The following is a 16676-nucleotide window of genomic DNA, read 5'->3' on the forward strand; positions in this document are numbered from 1 at the left end:
TCACCATCATCACCATCATCATCACCATCATCACCATCATCATCACCATCATCATCACCACCATCACCATCATCATCACCACCATCACCATCATCATCACCACCATCATCATCATCATCACCATCATCATCTTCATCTCACAGTTGGTAGGTCTGAGCACTCACTGACCTGGAGAGGGTGGAGGTGTCTGAGAGGAGAAGGCTCCATGGGACAAGATGGAGGTCCAGGTGTTGGAGTGATGGAGGAGAGAACAAGGTGAGGAAGAGGAGAAATGAGGGAGGAAGAGCGTGTCGACCAGCAGCCCGTCGGACAGAGCTGGAAACAGATTTATTTAATCATTCAGCCTCAAACAGAACTCACCTGATGACAGTACCTGAGAACTTCACACTGAGCATGCTCGGTCTGTGTGTGTGTGTGTGTGTGTGTACCTCTGAGTCTCAGTGTGTAGTAATCCTCGAGGGAGGAGTCAAACTTCTCAGATGTTCCCCCTCCTCCCATTGCCACGGCAACCAACTGCTCCTCTCTGTGGGTGTGGTCATAATGCATTGGTAAGGTCTCCAAGGCAACAGGAGGGAAGACTGGGGGGAGGGGGGCGGTGGTGAAAGATGAGGCATCTTCATCTTCATCTTCATCGTCTTCCTCTTCCTCAGCAGGGTTTTGCAGAAACTCCATGGAAGCATCGAACAGAATGACTGCAGACAGAAGAGGCAGGGTTCAGAGCCAGGCCTCCAGGTGGCTGATGGGAACTGGAGTCCAAGACAGCTAAAGGTTTGAGAACTACAACATGTCTGCAGAAATGTTGAAGGATGCCAGCGCAGGATCTACAAAACAGGAAATAAATGCATGCTGGGTAATTCAGAATCTGCTGAGTCACTGGCTCCACATACATATGATGCCTCCACAACACATTCCAGCCTCTGATTGGCTAACAGGGCCGCCGATGAAGGGAGGGGCTTCACACAGCAGAAACTCAGAGTAGAAAGTAAGCCTCAGACCAACAGTCTCTGAGTGAAAACTATCAGAACTTGTTGACCCGTGAGCAGCAGAAGGTTCTGATGGTCCCACAGGTTCTACAGGGTTTATGGAGGAGAAATGACTGGGTTTAGAGCTTCAAACAGGACTCTTTTTGCCTCTGTCTTCATGTTTGTTGGGACTTTTTTCACAGTTTTTAGTGAATTTCAGCTCCTGAAGGTCAGAGGTTATCGTTCTGATGGAGACGCAGGTTTGATGTAACTTTTGTTTTGTTTTCAGCAAATCAAAAGCAGTGAGAGAAAGAAAGACCAACAGGTGCAGACTCCTAAGGCTGCTGGATCAGCAGCATTAATAGAACCTGTAGCTGCTGCTCATCGAGCTGAAATCCTCCCAGAAACAAACTCACCTGTCCTGTTGTTTTCAGCCTGAACTGGCAGCTGAGGGCGTCTGCACAGAGAAAACACTCATCAGCTTCCAAACTCAGCCTGCAGCCTTCGTCTCCAACTCCTCCCTCACAACTCACCTCTTCTTCAGAGTGTCTGCCTGCAGCAGCTGCCTCCTCTTCCTCCACTTCCTGCTGAGACAAACACTGAGAGCTGCACTCAAACGCCTCGCAGACCAACAAACAGACCAAAACAAGTTTAAAGTCTCACCGAGCGCCGGGGACGGCTGGACCAGGAGACGAATGACTGACAGCTGAGGAAGGAGAGGAGGGAGGGAACAAGGAGGAGGGTCTGAAGGAAGGAGGAGAGGAGGAGGAGGGTCTGAAGGAAGGAGAGGAGGGAGGGAACAAGGAGGAGGGTCTGAAGGAAGGAGGAGAGGAGGAGGAGGGTCTGAAGGAAGGAGAGGAGGGAGGGAGGCGAGGAGAGGAGGATGAGGAGGAGGAGGAGTGAGATGAAGCTCTGTCTGTCCAGAACAAACAGTGATCCTCCTGAAGAAGAAGAACTTGTTTCAGTTCAGGTTTCTGTTTCTTCTGGGTGTGTGTGTGATGTTACCTCTCCTCTGCTGCTGTACGTAACCATGGTAACGGTTGCCTGGACGCAGAAGGACCGTCGCTCTCGGTAACAGAGTCTCTCCAGCTCCCTCTGAAGCTCCGCCCCCTGCAGGAAGCCCAGCTCACCTGTAAAACACAGCAGGTGCTCCTACAGCGAGCTTCAGACTGTGAACTGAAGCGTTTAGCGTCAGCTGACCTCTCCTGTCCTTCATGAATGTTTCCAAGGAGACGGGAGGAGGCGGGTGGATGAAGAACCCTCCAATCAGAGCCCTGCTCAGCACCTGCTCGTCCTCCTGGCTCCTCAGCCACCGCAGGAAGAGGCGCACCTGTGGCAGCTTCCGGTAGCTCATCTGGGAGTGGTGGCCCAGGCCTGGCCGACAGCCAATCAGGAGAGAGGACAGAGGTCAGGTGGGAGGAAGTAAGCAGCTGATTGAAGCAGGTTCAGGTTCAGAGTTACCTGTGCAGTAGACCTGAGTGAAGGTTGTGTTGGTCAGGTAGAACCAGTCAGTCTGATCAGAGGACCTGATCACCTGCAGGCGAGTGCAAACCACCACAGAGACTGGAGACAGAACAACGAATCATAAAACACCACACACACACACACATGTGCACCTCCCCGCCACACCCACACACACACACACACCCTCCCACCCACACACACACACACACACCCTCCCACCCACACACACACACACACACCCTCCCACCCACACACACACACACACACCCTCCCACCCACACGCACACACACACACACACAGGCTCATCCATTCAGCACCTGTCAGGATCAATACCTTTCATCAGTGATTAGTGAAAACAGGACAGGTGTGGACCTTACGTGGGTGGAGCTTCAGGTGTGTTTCAGGTTGAGACGTGGAGAAGAGCTTCACCATGATTGGCCGATCGCTGCTTCCATCCTCCAATCGCAGCCACCGGTACTCTAGAAGCTCCGCCCCTCGCCCGTCTAATGGTATTAAAATAAAACCAATTTGAGTTTATTATATCCCTCCTACATCTGTCTGTCTCCATGGTAACCCTCACCTTTCCTCCTGATTCGCTCTGATCGTCCTGTGAACGCCAGCAGACCGATGACATCACAAACGCCGCTGTGAGCGCGCTCAGAAAGATCCTTACTGTTAATAAAGAGAGGAAACCATCAGAGAGAAGGCGAGCTCTGTTAAAGGTCAGGGGTCAAAGGTCAGCGGTCAGGCTCTGTCTGACAGTCAGAGGTCAGGGGTCAAAGATCAGGCTCTGTCTGACAGTCAGGGGTCAGAGGTCAGGCTCTGTCTGACGGTCAGGGGTCAAAGGTCAGGCTCTGTCTGACGGTCAGGGGTCAAAGGTCAGGCTCTGTCTGACGGTCAGGGGTCAGGGGTCAGTGTCAGAGGGGTCCAGACGTTAATGAAGGTTTACCTGCTGTAGAAGCTGTAGGTGGCAGCAGGTGGGAGGTGTTCAGGTGAAACCGAGGATTCTGGGAGAACAGATATGAGCGCAGCAGGGTTCCTGCTGTTCACACTGAGCTCTGAAACAAACAACAGAACCAGAACCAGAACTTTTTATTGCTTTCCAACAGTGCAGCAGAGCGACCAGCCTGCATGAACATGAATAATAACAGAAACACAACCACCCAGCTGACGGGGTTTACCTAAGGTTCATTCGACACACAGGAGAGTGGGTCAGTGGTTTTACATACTCACACCATTTTGACTAAATTCTATAAAATGTATCTTTATGAATCGTAAGAGAAAACGTGATCTTTTCCATTATGTAAATTGTGTGTAAAATAGTAAGCCATTCTTCAATGGTAGATGGTTTTATCTGTCAGCCACCTCCTTTTTACCAGCTGCTGAAAGCAGAACAAACTATTTCTGTCCTTTCTATTCAGCTTTTGTTGTTCATCACTCAAACAGCCGTGGATTTAAAAGGCATCTCAACACCAATTTCCTCCTAAAACTCTCCAATAATATCATCCCGAGTGGCTGCCCCATTCCCAGTCTGCTGCAGGTGGTGGGATTAAACATCTGACAATGTGAAGGTCCACTGAAGGCCTCTTCCTTCCCAGGTTTCTGTTGGGATCAGACTCCATCTCTGTAGTCCCAGCTGAATTCCCAGCAAGTCTGGAAATCACTTCCTCCCAGTGTCCCGGTTTCATTAATGCCAGGAAGACCTCCAGAGTCCCACACTGCAACCACTCAGAACCAGAACATGTGAGCGTCAGATGTTCTGGTTCCTTCTGTCTGTTTCTGTCTGGATTAATGAATCAGTTGTTGGATCAGAACCATTCAGAACCTGACAAAGAACAGATCAGTTCTATCACCTGATCTGGAAACCCTGAAAGAAGGAGAACTGCTCTTCCTACAGCTGTGTAATAAGGCAGTATGGTGTGTGTGTGTGTGTGTGTGTGTGTGTGCGTGTGTGTGTGTGTGTGTAGGTGTGTGTGCGTGCGTGCGTGCGTGTGTGTGTGTGTGTGTGCGTGTGCGTGTGTGTGTGTGTGTGTGTGTGTAGGTGTGTGTACCTATGTCGTCCCCTTCGGCCTGGTAGTGCCGTTTCACTCGATAGCGCCTCAGGCTGATGATGTCACCAGGCTTCAGACAGCGGTACCAGTCGACACACACGCTGTTCCACAGCACCACACACACACTTCCTGTCTGGTCGCTCACCTGCAGCAGCACCTGGACAAAGACAGGAAGTGCAGACAGCTCACAGTCAGGAGGTTCCTAAGGTTTTAAAACCTCAAGGCTGTGCAGAACCTCAGGCCTGTGGGGAACCTCAGGCCTGTGGGGAACCTCAGGCCTGTGCAGAACCTCAGGACTGTGGAGAACCTCAGGCCTGGGGAGAACCTCAGGCCTGGGGAGAACCTCAGACCTGTGGAGAACCTCAGGACTGTGGAGAACCTCAGGACTGTGGAGAACCTCAGGCCTGGGGAGAACCTCAGGCCTGTGAAGAACTTCAGGCCTGTGCAGAACCTCAGGCCTGTGAAGAACTTCAGGCCTGTGGAGAACCTCAGGCCTGCGGAGAACCTTAGGCCTGTGGAGAACCTCAGGGCTGTGGGGAACCTCAGGGCTGTGGAGAACCTCAGTATCGACTGACCCCTCAGGTTGATGAACAACCATAAAACCAACTTATCGTTTGTTTTTGTATCCGTCTGATGGAACGTCTCCTTGGATCGGTTCTAAAGGTTTATTAGAACCCTGACCTAACACCTGTTTCAGACACTGACCTTATATGGGCAATCACAGTTCCTGTCTGTCCTCCCATAATACATCAGGTGAGACTTGTTGATGATGCGTACGATCAGCTGATGCTGGACGGCGCCACGCCAGCCTGACAGGAAGACGTCCCGTAGCTCAGACACCGTCACCGCAGGACGTCGCCCTGGAAACGCACGCAGTCATGTGACCGGTTCCTTACTTCCTGTAGAAGCTGTGCTGTGATTGGCTGCTGGAGGAGCGTGTCACATCCAATACGCTACCTTCATCCTCCTCTTCATCTTCATCCTCCATGCCCTCATCAGTGGGCGGAGCTTCCCTCCACACCTCCCCGCTGTGGTCCACGTTGTTCCACAGAGGAAGGAACACGCTCCGATTGGCTCTGAGAGGAACCAGGGGACCTGTCGGATCCATCAGCCAATCAGATCACAGGAAACACACTCTGATGGTTCTACAGGTGTTAAACATGACGTCACCTGTTGGTTCTGATGATCCGAACCAGGGCAGAGTGGCCCAGTCCGACCTCCTGACCTCTTCATCCTCACCAGGATCTGCGTCTCTGACCTGAACGCTCACCAGCCTGTAGCTGCAGGGGGAGGAGCCACATTCAGCCCGTTGGATGACATCACAGCTCTGCCGCTCACCTGTCTGCACTCACCTGTCTCTGTCTGCAGAGGCCCCGGGGCATTCTGGGAGCTGAGCGCTCAGGGCGGGGCTGAAGGTGACGTTACAAACCACAGACCCAGGATGTAGGACACGCCTCTCCACCAGCCGGTTCAGACCCGGGTCCAGAGTCACCTGAAGGAGACAGTGTCCGTCCGTCAGCGTGACGTCATACAGGTCTTCACCTGGGGACAGAGCGAGGACAGAGGACACGTCAGACTGGGTTTGTTTGAAACGGTTCATCCAGTTTCTCTGCTGCTGTGTCTCACCACTGAGGACGGCCTGGGGGAAGAAGACGGGGGACGCCTGGTCTCTGCTGTAACGCCGAATGTCCACAACATGCAGGAACTCCCTGCAGACCACAGGAGAGGACACCTGCAAGACAAGGTGGTAAAAACATCTACATGGATCCACCTCCAACTAAGATGTGAGGAGGAGGAAAAAAGTTTATATTAATACAAAATATTCTGTTTGTTTTAAGAAACTCCTTGGAGACTGACACTGGTCCACACTAAAATCTGTAAATCCATGAATATAAAACAATTATTTTTGATTAAACAATGAAAATTACTCTTAGAAAGAACAATAAATTGCCCCTAACCAAAATATATTCTAATAAATACACAGGATTAGTTTATAAATTAATCAGGCAAACAGGGAGGATGATGAGCATCTCTAATCCTCAGTTCCAAACCTGCTAGGAAAAGCCTAAAATTTAAGGATTTTGTATTTATTATACAATAAAATGAAAACTTAAACATAAAGTCAAACATTTAGATAAATTATAATGACTTTGCAGTAATTTTGCTGAGATTTAATCAAACTGCTTGTCATTTATTTAGCAGATATCTTTCCTTTTCTGGTGGTTTTTAAGCAATGGCTTGTATTATTGTGTAGGCTGATATTTAACCAAAAATACAAATATAATATACTTTAATTAAAACTTTATAATCTTACAATGAATTCGGCTTGTCTGTGTTTTACATAACAACTTTAAATGTAATATTTTTGTCTTGAATTTCATGAAGGCAGGTTAAAACAGCGGTGGGTGAATCATCGTTAAATCAGAGGATTTTTGAATGAAGTCTGGTGGAGGCTGGTTTTATCCGCGAGGACTGACGGAAGCGCGAAAACACGGGTCCAACAGAACCACAGCTGATCGGGACGGGTTCGGTGATAACACCGGCAGGGTTCTGACCTTGTTCGGAGTCGGTCTGGACCGGGTCAGGGTTCGGTGGAAGACGCAGCTATCCGCCGCCATGTTTGGGCCCGAACAATAACAGTGCTGTGCATTATGGGAAATGAAGGCAGAACTTCGATGGCTAAATGTTTTTATATCATAAATATACACATTCTGGTAAAGTCCTTGTTTAAAAATTGATGGCAGTGTGACATGTCACGTGCTGTTATCCTGAGAAGTTCTTGAATGAGGTTCTGATGTGTAAGAGGTGGAAACTGTTCAGACTGTTTACATCTTTCTGTTTGTGCTTAAAATAAACTAAAACCAACATTTGTCTTCAAGTCCTTTATTATAACAAACCAGAAGGTCCAGAACCAGGGAGTGAAAGGCTTAAAGAGAACCTGAGGACCTGTTCTGAGAATCTGAAAGGTTCCTGGGTCTCAGACAGACAGACAGATAGACAGACAGGCAGAGAGAGAGAGACAGACAGACAGAGAGACAGAGAGAGAGAGAGACAGAGAGACAGACCGAGAGACAGACAGACAGAGAGAGAGAGACAGACAGGTGAGCAGAGAGACAGGCAGATAGGCAGACAGAGAGACAGAGAGAGAGAGACAGACAGAGAGACAGACCGAGAGACAGACAGACAGAGAGACAGAGAGAGAGAGACAGAGAGACAGACCGAGAGACAGACAGACAGAGAGAGAGAGACAGACAGGTGAGCAGAGAGACAGGCAGACAGCTGTTTGTATTGGTTGCCTCACCTTTATTGATTATAAACATACAGAAACAGGAAGGAACTGATCCAAGGTAACAAAGAGACAGAAACCAGTTTCTGAGCTGGAACCCAGAGTCCAGCTGTGGCACAGATGATCTGATCCTGACCTCAGATCAGTTTTTGAGTCCCTGACAGTTTGAACAGGAAGCAGCAGGTACAGATGAAGATGAAGGTTCTGGATCGTCTCTAGGTTCTGCGGGTGAAGTGCTGAGAGTCCCTGAACTCCAGATAGAGACTGAAGAGCAGGTGCAGGGACTGGATCCTGGTTCCGTAGACGGGGATGTCCAGCAGGCTGCAGATGATGTCGGCGTACTGAGACAGGCTGCAGTCCAGGCGGGCGGGGGGCAGCTGCAGGCGGCCCAGCAGATCCTCCAGCTCCGCGGCCCACTCCTGCATCAGGCTGTCGATGTCCGGGACCGGTCGGTGGTACTGGACGCTGGCCGGAGGTTTGGACCTGTGCAGGGCGCTGATACTGTCCACCCAGCTGTCCACGGCCCGAGGGTTGTCCTGAGGACTCGCCACGCTCGTCACTTTCTTCAGCTGAGAGACACAGACAGATGGAGGCAGCAGGACCGGGTCATCGTCTGATCAGAACAGGGTGTGTGTGTGTGTGTGTGTGTGTGTGTGTGTGTGTGTGTGTGCGTACCTCTGCAGCTCCGTGCTGCTTGGTCTCCTCTGACAGCCACAGCGACAGAACCGTGGGGTCCGACTGCTTCACACTGGGTTCATCCAGAACCAGCAGTCCCAGATCATCTGGTTTCCCATCGGGTCTCGGCACCTGAACACAACACACACAGGCGTCAGGAAGCACACAGAACCAGCTTTAGATCAGAACCAGCTTTAGATCAGAACCGGGTTCTGAAACCATCTGTTTGTACCTTCAGGAAGGCGTCGATGTCTCCAACAGCTGGGATGAAGTCTGGGATGAACGGCTTCAGGGAGTGATCCAGTTCTATGGTCTGAGGCGTGTACCTGGGAGGACACATCAGAGGACACATCAGAGGACAGAGGAGTTGAGAGTTCTGCCCAGATGAAGGACAGCAGAGGAACCACCCAGACCAGAGACTGAACTGTTCCTGAAGGTCTGACCTCTGAAGAAGAAGGAGCTGTCCTTCTGAAGACAGCAGACAAAGGAAGGAGAAGACAAACTGTCTCTGGTCAAACTGCCTGAAATGGACCACAAGTTAAACAGGAAGTGTCTCTGTTTGTGTCTTTAAACTGTCCAACGTTTGTCTCTGTACTGGGGGTGAACCTGAGCTGTGTCAGCAGAGGAGTCTGTAGCTGAACTCTGACCCCAGGTCATCCTGATGTGTGTGTGTGTGTGTGTGTGTGTGTGTGTGTGTGTGTGTGTGTCCTCACCGGATGATGTACTGGAACAGTTCTTTGATCTCGGTGCTGACGGGCAGGTTGGCGTAGTCTGCGGGGTCGTACACTCCCTCCAGAGGCTCCGTGGGGTCATCATCATCATCTGTATCATCATCATCATCAGAGTCATCCTCCTCCTCTTCCTCATCCTCATCCTCTTCATTTGGACCGGGCCCCTGCTTTGTCCCAGCGGGCTCTTTGTCCCTCAGAGGCTTGAGGTCCTCATCGAACTCATCGCTGCTGCTGTTGGCCGACATGATGCTGCGGAACATCCGGTTCCTGCTGGACTCTGACTGAGAGGAGAACCAATCACAGGTCAGAACCGCAGAACCACAACAGACCAATCACAGGTCAGAACCACAACAGACCCATCACAGGTCAGAACCACAACGGACCAATCACAGGTCAGAACCACAACAGACCAATCACAGGTCAGAAGCACAACAGACCAATCACAGGTCAGAACCACAACAGACCAATCACAGGTCAGAACCACAACGAACCAATTACAGGTCAGAACCACAACAGACCAATCACAGGTCAGAACCACAACGGACCAATCACAGGTCAGAACCATAACGAGGAAATCTGAAAAAGGTTTTAAAATATTTCAAAATCCAAACTTCACTTTCATAACTGATCATTTAAGTCCAATAAAACCCAATCATTCATTTTCTGTGTTTTAGATCCTTAAACCTGAAAATCTAACTGTTCTGACCTTTAATATATCATTAAATATTCTGAAAGAAGCTAGAACATTACTGAATGAGAACCTGGAACATCAGCTGGGAACCAAACTCGACTCAGATATAAAACAGAAGTTAAGATGAGAAGAAACTGGAGCCAGGGAGAATCATATTGCAAGTAAATGTAACTAAATATAAACTTACAGAACTGATATACAGTTAGACACACATCAGTCGGTGTGGGGGTCTGATGGGTCTCATGGATCTGATGGTGGTCTCATGGATCTGATGGGGGTCTGATGGATCTGATAGAGATCTGATGGGGATCTGATGAGGGTCTGATGGGGGTTTGATGGATCTGATGGATTTGATAGAGGTCTGATGCATCTGATCGGGATCTAATGAGGGTCTGATGGGTCTGATGGAGATCTGATGGGGGTCTGATGAGGGTAGTTTTAGGCCTCCGGTTCTGAGGCCGGGTGAAGGCAGCGGGTCTGACCGGGTTACCTGACTCTGTCCGCGGGGAGTCGGGCTGTGGACGCTCGGTACCTCCTCTCCGTCCACCTCCAGGCTCTCGTCGTAGGGCTGGTTCTTCAGCAGCTCGGGGCCTTTTCCCGGGTCAGCCCGCTCCATAAGATACCGGCAGATTTCCGGGAGGCGGTGGTTTCACACATTAACGTCCCGGTAAAAAGCAGCTTTAGAGGCGCTAACCGGTTAAAAAACGTTTCTTTTCCTGTAATACCTAAAACTGATCTGTAATCTGACTGGAAACGCCCCAATTAAACACGTGGAACTTTATAAAGCTAATAAATCTTTAAACCTTTCTATTTTTGTTAAGTTTATCCGGAACTAACAGAACTTTAACCAGAGCTAACACAAAGCTAAGCTAACATTAGCCTTCAACTGCTAACAACAAACCGAAAAACGGTCTTTTTAAATGACAAAAAGCTAAAATAAACTACGCCAAAACATAAAAACACAAGCTGATAAATGTTTAAAATGCCGACATATTCCGTTCTGAGTTTCTGCTTCAATAAAACAGTTTCTATGGAAGCAGCTGTGGACAACAGAAGACCGTAACGACCGTAACCTGGCAACGGAGGGCCGGGCGGCATCATGGGAAACGTCTTCTTCTTCTTCTTCTTCTTCTTCTTCTGCTGCTGCTGCTGCTGCTGCTTCTTGTGGAGTTTGTTGGTGGTTGGCACAAGCTGAAGGTGTGTTTTACCGCCACCTACTGGTTGGAGTGTGGTTATTGAATATTTGTTTGTTCTATATAATTAAATTCTATTTATCAGTTTAAATATTTATGTATATAATTTTTATATTTACTCACTAATTCTTTTGTCTATTTTTTAAGCCTTTCTTTAATTCTTTCAAACTCCCTCTTTATATTTTTGTTTCTTTAAAAAACATGTTTTAATGTTTCATGATTCATATTTATCTGTATTATTCTTCTGTATTTTAAAAGTTGTTTAATGAAATCGTGTTTGACCAGATCTGAGTCTTGTTGTGACTCTTTCCTTCTTCCAGCTCTCTTATCTTTCTCCATCCCTCCTTTCTGACCTTCTCTCTACAGTCTTTGTCTGATCATTCTTTCTATTTCTGATTTTCTTGTTTGTTCTGTGAAGCTTATATGATTTTGAGTTGCCAGATTTGCTGTTTCATTTCCTTNGGAAGGAGAGGAGGGAGGGAACAAGGAGGAGGGTCTGAAGGAAGGAGGAGAGGAGGAGGAGGGTCTGAAGGAAGGAGAGGAGGGAGGGAACAAGGAGGAGGGTCTGAAGGAAGGAGGAGAGGAGGAGGAGGGTCTGAAGGAAGGAGAGGAGGGAGGGAACAAGGAGGAGGGTCTGAAGGAAGGAGGAGAGGAGGAGGAGGGTCTGAAGGAAGGAGAGGAGGGAGGGAACAAGGAGGAGGGTCTGAAGGAAGGAGGAGAGGAGGAGGAGGGTCTGAAGGAAGGAGAGGAGGGAGGGAACAAGGAGGAGGGTCTGAAGGAAGGAGGAGAGGAGGAGGAGGGTCTGAAGGAAGGAGAGGAGGGAGGGAACAAGGAGGAGGGTCTGAAGGAAGGAGGAGAGGAGGAGGAGGGTCTGAAGGAAGGAGAGGAGGGAGGGAACAAGGAGGAGGGTCTGAAGGAAGGAGGAGAGGAGGAGGAGGGTCTGAAGGAAGGAGAGGAGGGAGGGAACAAGGAGGAGGGTCTGAAGGAAGGAGGAGAGGAGGAGGAGGGTCTGAAGGAAGGAGAGGAGGGAGGGAACAAGGAGGAGGGTCTGAAGGAAGGAGGAGAGGAGGAGGAGGGTCTGAAGGAAGGAGAGGAGGGAGGGAACAAGGAGGAGGGTCTGAAGGAAGGAGGAGAGGAGGAGGAGGGTCTGAAGGAAGGAGAGGAGGGAGGGAACAAGGAGGAGGGTCTGAAGGAAGGAGGAGAGGAGGAGGAGGGTCTGAAGGAAGGAGAGGAGGGAGGGAACAAGGAGGAGGGTCTGAAGGAAGGAGGAGAGGAGGAGGAGGGTCTGAAGGAAGGAGAGGAGGGAGGGAACAAGGAGGAGGGTCTGAAGGAAGGAGGAGAGGAGGAGGAGGGTCTGAAGGAAGGAGAGGAGGGAGGGAACAAGGAGGAGGGTCTGAAGGAAGGAGGAGAGGAGGAGGAGGGTCTGAAGGAAGGAGAGGAGGGAGGGAACAAGGAGGAGGGTCTGAAGGAAGGAGGAGAGGAGGAGGAGGGTCTGAAGGAAGGAGAGGAGGGAGGGAACAAGGAGGAGGGTCTGAAGGAAGGAGGAGAGGAGGAGGAGGGTCTGAAGGAAGGAGAGGAGGGAGGGAACAAGGAGGAGGGTCTGAAGGAAGGAGGAGAGGAGGAGGAGGGTCTGAAGGAAGGAGAGGAGGGAGGGAACAAGGAGGAGGGTCTGAAGGAAGGAGGAGAGGAGGAGGAGGGTCTGAAGGAAGGAGAGGAGGGAGGGAACAAGGAGGAGGGTCTGAAGGAAGGAGGAGAGGAGGAGGAGGGTCTGAAGGAAGGAGAGGAGGGAGGGAACAAGGAGGAGGGTCTGAAGGAAGGAGGAGAGGAGGAGGAGGGTCTGAAGGAAGGAGAGGAGGGAGGGAACAAGGAGGAGGGTCTGAAGGAAGGAGGAGAGGAGGAGGAGGGTCTGAAGGAAGGAGAGGAGGGAGGGAACAAGGAGGAGGGTCTGAAGGAAGGAGGAGAGGAGGAGGAGGGTCTGAAGGAAGGAGAGGAGGGAGGGAACAAGGAGGAGGGTCTGAAGGAAGGAGGAGAGGAGGAGGAGGGTCTGAAGGAAGGAGAGGAGGGAGGGAACAAGGAGGAGGGTCTGAAGGAAGGAGGAGAGGAGGAGGAGGGTCTGAAGGAAGGAGAGGAGGGAGGGAACAAGGAGGAGGGTCTGAAGGAAGGAGGAGAGGAGGAGGAGGGTCTGAAGGAAGGAGAGGAGGGAGGGAACAAGGAGGAGGGTCTGAAGGAAGGAGGAGAGGAGGAGGAGGGTCTGAAGGAAGGAGAGGAGGGAGGGAACAAGGAGGAGGGTCTGAAGGAAGGAGGAGAGGAGGAGGAGGGTCTGAAGGAAGGAGAGGAGGGAGGGAACAAGGAGGAGGGTCTGAAGGAAGGAGGAGAGGAGGAGGAGGGTCTGAAGGAAGGAGAGGAGGGAGGGAACAAGGAGGAGGGTCTGAAGGAAGGAGGAGAGGAGGAGGAGGGTCTGAAGGAAGGAGAGGAGGGAGGGAACAAGGAGGAGGGTCTGAAGGAAGGAGGAGAGGAGGAGGAGGGTCTGAAGGAAGGAGAGGAGGGAGGGAACAAGGAGGAGGGTCTGAAGGAAGGAGGAGAGGAGGAGGAGGGTCTGAAGGAAGGAGAGGAGGGAGGGAACAAGGAGGAGGGTCTGAAGGAAGGAGGAGAGGAGGAGGAGGGTCTGAAGGAAGGAGAGGAGGGAGGGAACAAGGAGGAGGGTCTGAAGGAAGGAGGAGAGGAGGAGGAGGGTCTGAAGGAAGGAGAGGAGGGAGGGAACAAGGAGGAGGGTCTGAAGGAAGGAGGAGAGGAGGAGGAGGGTCTGAAGGAAGGAGAGGAGGGAGGGAACAAGGAGGAGGGTCTGAAGGAAGGAGGAGAGGAGGAGGAGGGTCTGAAGGAAGGAGAGGAGGGAGGGAACAAGGAGGAGGGTCTGAAGGAAGGAGGAGAGGAGGAGGAGGGTCTGAAGGAAGGAGAGGAGGGAGGGAACAAGGAGGAGGGTCTGAAGGAAGGAGGAGAGGAGGAGGAGGGTCTGAAGGAAGGAGAGGAGGGAGGGAACAAGGAGGAGGGTCTGAAGGAAGGAGGAGAGGAGGAGGAGGGTCTGAAGGAAGGAGAGGAGGGAGGGAACAAGGAGGAGGGTCTGAAGGAAGGAGGAGAGGAGGAGGAGGGTCTGAAGGAAGGAGAGGAGGGAGGGAACAAGGAGGAGGGTCTGAAGGAAGGAGGAGAGGAGGAGGAGGGTCTGAAGGAAGGAGAGGAGGGAGGGAACAAGGAGGAGGGTCTGAAGGAAGGAGGAGAGGAGGAGGAGGGTCTGAAGGAAGGAGAGGAGGGAGGGAACAAGGAGGAGGGTCTGAAGGAAGGAGGAGAGGAGGAGGAGGGTCTGAAGGAAGGAGAGGAGGGAGGGAACAAGGAGGAGGGTCTGAAGGAAGGAGGAGAGGAGGAGGAGGGTCTGAAGGAAGGAGAGGAGGGAGGGAACAAGGAGGAGGGTCTGAAGGAAGGAGGAGAGGAGGAGGAGGGTCTGAAGGAAGGAGAGGAGGGAGGGAACAAGGAGGAGGGTCTGAAGGAAGGAGGAGAGGAGGAGGAGGGTCTGAAGGAAGGAGAGGAGGGAGGGAACAAGGAGGAGGGTCTGAAGGAAGGAGGAGAGGAGGAGGAGGGTCTGAAGGAAGGAGAGGAGGGAGGGAACAAGGAGGAGGGTCTGAAGGAAGGAGGAGAGGAGGAGGAGGGTCTGAAGGAAGGAGAGGAGGGAGGGAACAAGGAGGAGGGTCTGAAGGAAGGAGGAGAGGAGGAGGAGGGTCTGAAGGAAGGAGAGGAGGGAGGGAACAAGGAGGAGGGTCTGAAGGAAGGAGGAGAGGAGGAGGAGGGTCTGAAGGAAGGAGAGGAGGGAGGGAACAAGGAGGAGGGTCTGAAGGAAGGAGGAGAGGAGGAGGAGGGTCTGAAGGAAGGAGAGGAGGGAGGGAACAAGGAGGAGGGTCTGAAGGAAGGAGGAGAGGAGGAGGAGGGTCTGAAGGAAGGAGAGGAGGGAGGGAACAAGGAGGAGGGTCTGAAGGAAGGAGGAGAGGAGGAGGAGGGTCTGAAGGAAGGAGAGGAGGGAGGGAACAAGGAGGAGGGTCTGAAGGAAGGAGGAGAGGAGGAGGAGGGTCTGAAGGAAGGAGAGGAGGGAGGGAACAAGGAGGAGGGTCTGAAGGAAGGAGGAGAGGAGGAGGAGGGTCTGAAGGAAGGAGAGGAGGGAGGGAACAAGGAGGAGGGTCTGAAGGAAGGAGGAGAGGAGGAGGAGGGTCTGAAGGAAGGAGAGGAGGGAGGGAACAAGGAGGAGGGTCTGAAGGAAGGAGGAGAGGAGGAGGAGGGTCTGAAGGAAGGAGAGGAGGGAGGGAACAAGGAGGAGGGTCTGAAGGAAGGAGGAGAGGAGGAGGAGGGTCTGAAGGAAGGAGAGGAGGGAGGGAACAAGGAGGAGGGTCTGAAGGAAGGAGGAGAGGAGGAGGAGGGTCTGAAGGAAGGAGAGGAGGGAGGGAACAAGGAGGAGGGTCTGAAGGAAGGAGGAGAGGAGGAGGAGGGTCTGAAGGAAGGAGAGGAGGGAGGGAACAAGGAGGAGGGTCTGAAGGAAGGAGGAGAGGAGGAGGAGGGTCTGAAGGAAGGAGAGGAGGGAGGGAACAAGGAGGAGGGTCTGAAGGAAGGAGGAGAGGAGGAGGAGGGTCTGAAGGAAGGAGAGGAGGGAGGGAACAAGGAGGAGGGTCTGAAGGAAGGAGGAGAGGAGGAGGAGGGTCTGAAGGAAGGAGAGGAGGGAGGGAACAAGGAGGAGGGTCTGAAGGAAGGAGGAGAGGAGGAGGAGGGTCTGAAGGAAGGAGAGGAGGGAGGGAACAAGGAGGAGGGTCTGAAGGAAGGAGGAGAGGAGGAGGAGGGTCTGAAGGAAGGAGAGGAGGGAGGGAACAAGGAGGAGGGTCTGAAGGAAGGAGGAGAGGAGGAGGAGGGTCTGAAGGAAGGAGAGGAGGGAGGGAACAAGGAGGAGGGTCTGAAGGAAGGAGGAGAGGAGGAGGAGGGTCTGAAGGAAGGAGAGGAGGGAGGGAACAAGGAGGAGGGTCTGAAGGAAGGAGGAGAGGAGGAGGAGGGTCTGAAGGAAGGAGAGGAGGGAGGGAACAAGGAGGAGGGTCTGAAGGAAGGAGGAGAGGAGGAGGAGGGTCTGAAGGAAGGAGAGGAGGGAGGGAACAAGGAGGAGGGTCTGAAGGAAGGAGGAGAGGAGGAGGAGGGTCTGAAGGAAGGAGAGGAGGGAGGGAACAAGGAGGAGGGTCTGAAGGAAGGAGGAGAGGAGGAGGAGGGTCTGAAGGAAGGAGAGGAGGGAGGGAACAAGGAGGAGGGTCTGAAGGAAGGAGGAGAGGAGGAGGAGGGTCTGAAGGAAGGAGAGGAGGGAGGGAACAAGGAGGAGGGTCTGAAGGAAGGAGGAGAGGAGGAGGAGGGTCTGAAGGAAGGAGAGGAGGGAGGGAACAAGGAGGAGGGTCTGAAGGAAGGAGGAGAGGAGGAGGAGGGTCTGAAGGAAGGAGAGGAGGGAGGGAACAAGGAGGAGGGTCTGAAGGAAGGAGGAGAGGAGGAGGAGGGTCTGAAGGAAGGAGAGGAGGGAGGGAACAAGGAGGAGGGTCTGAAGGAAGGAGGAGAGGA

General features: G+C 52.2%; 2 protein-coding genes across 7 annotated transcripts in view; both read right to left on the minus strand.

Moving 5' to 3' along the window:
* Nucleotides 1-7117, minus strand: part of si:ch73-71d17.2 (RPA-related protein RADX) — a 10435-nt gene extending 3318 nt beyond the window's left edge. Inside the window, exons 1-18 of one of the 2 annotated variants that reach the window (XM_037976758.1) lie at nucleotides 7034-7117; nucleotides 6105-6210; nucleotides 5831-6020; nucleotides 5649-5758; nucleotides 5436-5573; nucleotides 5184-5338; nucleotides 4479-4635; nucleotides 3377-3485; nucleotides 3008-3099; nucleotides 2805-2930; nucleotides 2424-2525; nucleotides 2163-2336; nucleotides 1968-2092; nucleotides 1626-1903; nucleotides 1496-1546; nucleotides 1379-1419; nucleotides 429-692; nucleotides 169-315 (exon numbers count right to left, since the gene is read on the minus strand). In XM_037976758.1, the coding sequence (XP_037832686.1) occupies nucleotides 169-315; nucleotides 429-692; nucleotides 1379-1419; nucleotides 1496-1546; nucleotides 1626-1903; nucleotides 1968-2092; nucleotides 2163-2336; nucleotides 2424-2525; nucleotides 2805-2930; nucleotides 3008-3099; nucleotides 3377-3485; nucleotides 4479-4635; nucleotides 5184-5338; nucleotides 5436-5573; nucleotides 5649-5758; nucleotides 5831-6020; nucleotides 6105-6210; nucleotides 7034-7096 (2428 nt within the window). In that variant the 5' untranslated portion in view covers nucleotides 7097-7117. Of the gene's footprint in view, nucleotides 1-168; nucleotides 316-428; nucleotides 822-1378; nucleotides 1420-1495; nucleotides 1547-1625; nucleotides 1904-1967; nucleotides 2093-2162; nucleotides 2337-2423; nucleotides 2526-2804; nucleotides 2931-3007; nucleotides 3100-3376; nucleotides 3486-4478; nucleotides 4636-5183; nucleotides 5339-5435; nucleotides 5574-5648; nucleotides 5759-5830; nucleotides 6021-6104; nucleotides 6211-7033 lie in introns of those variants that run through there. The other variant, XM_037976759.1, reaches the window with a different exon arrangement.
* Nucleotides 7118-7760: 643 nt separating this feature from the next.
* On the minus strand, nucleotides 7761-11154 carry ift46 (intraflagellar transport 46 homolog (Chlamydomonas)). Of its 5 annotated transcripts, none has more exons than XM_025003126.2 (6): nucleotides 10935-11154; nucleotides 9153-9451; nucleotides 8883-8960; nucleotides 8672-8765; nucleotides 8440-8571; nucleotides 7761-8333 (listed from the first exon to the last, which is right to left on the minus strand). In XM_025003126.2, the coding sequence occupies exons 2-6, from the start codon at nucleotides 9428-9430 to the stop codon at nucleotides 7980-7982; spliced, it is 936 nt and encodes a 311-aa protein (XP_024858894.1). In that variant the 5' UTR covers nucleotides 9431-9451; nucleotides 10935-11154; the 3' UTR covers nucleotides 7761-7979. The 5 variants fall into 5 exon arrangements, with proteins under 5 accessions (XP_024858894.1, XP_024858893.1, XP_024858892.1 ...); XM_025003125.2 differs by having other exon boundaries at nucleotides 10049-11154; XM_025003124.2 differs by having other exon boundaries at nucleotides 10352-11152.
* Nucleotides 11155-16676: the final 5522 nt, after the last annotated feature.

Source organism: Kryptolebias marmoratus, linkage group LG7 (assembly GCF_001649575.2).
Source record: "Kryptolebias marmoratus isolate JLee-2015 linkage group LG7, ASM164957v2, whole genome shotgun sequence".
Taxonomy (NCBI): domain Eukaryota; kingdom Metazoa; phylum Chordata; class Actinopteri; order Cyprinodontiformes; family Rivulidae; genus Kryptolebias; species Kryptolebias marmoratus.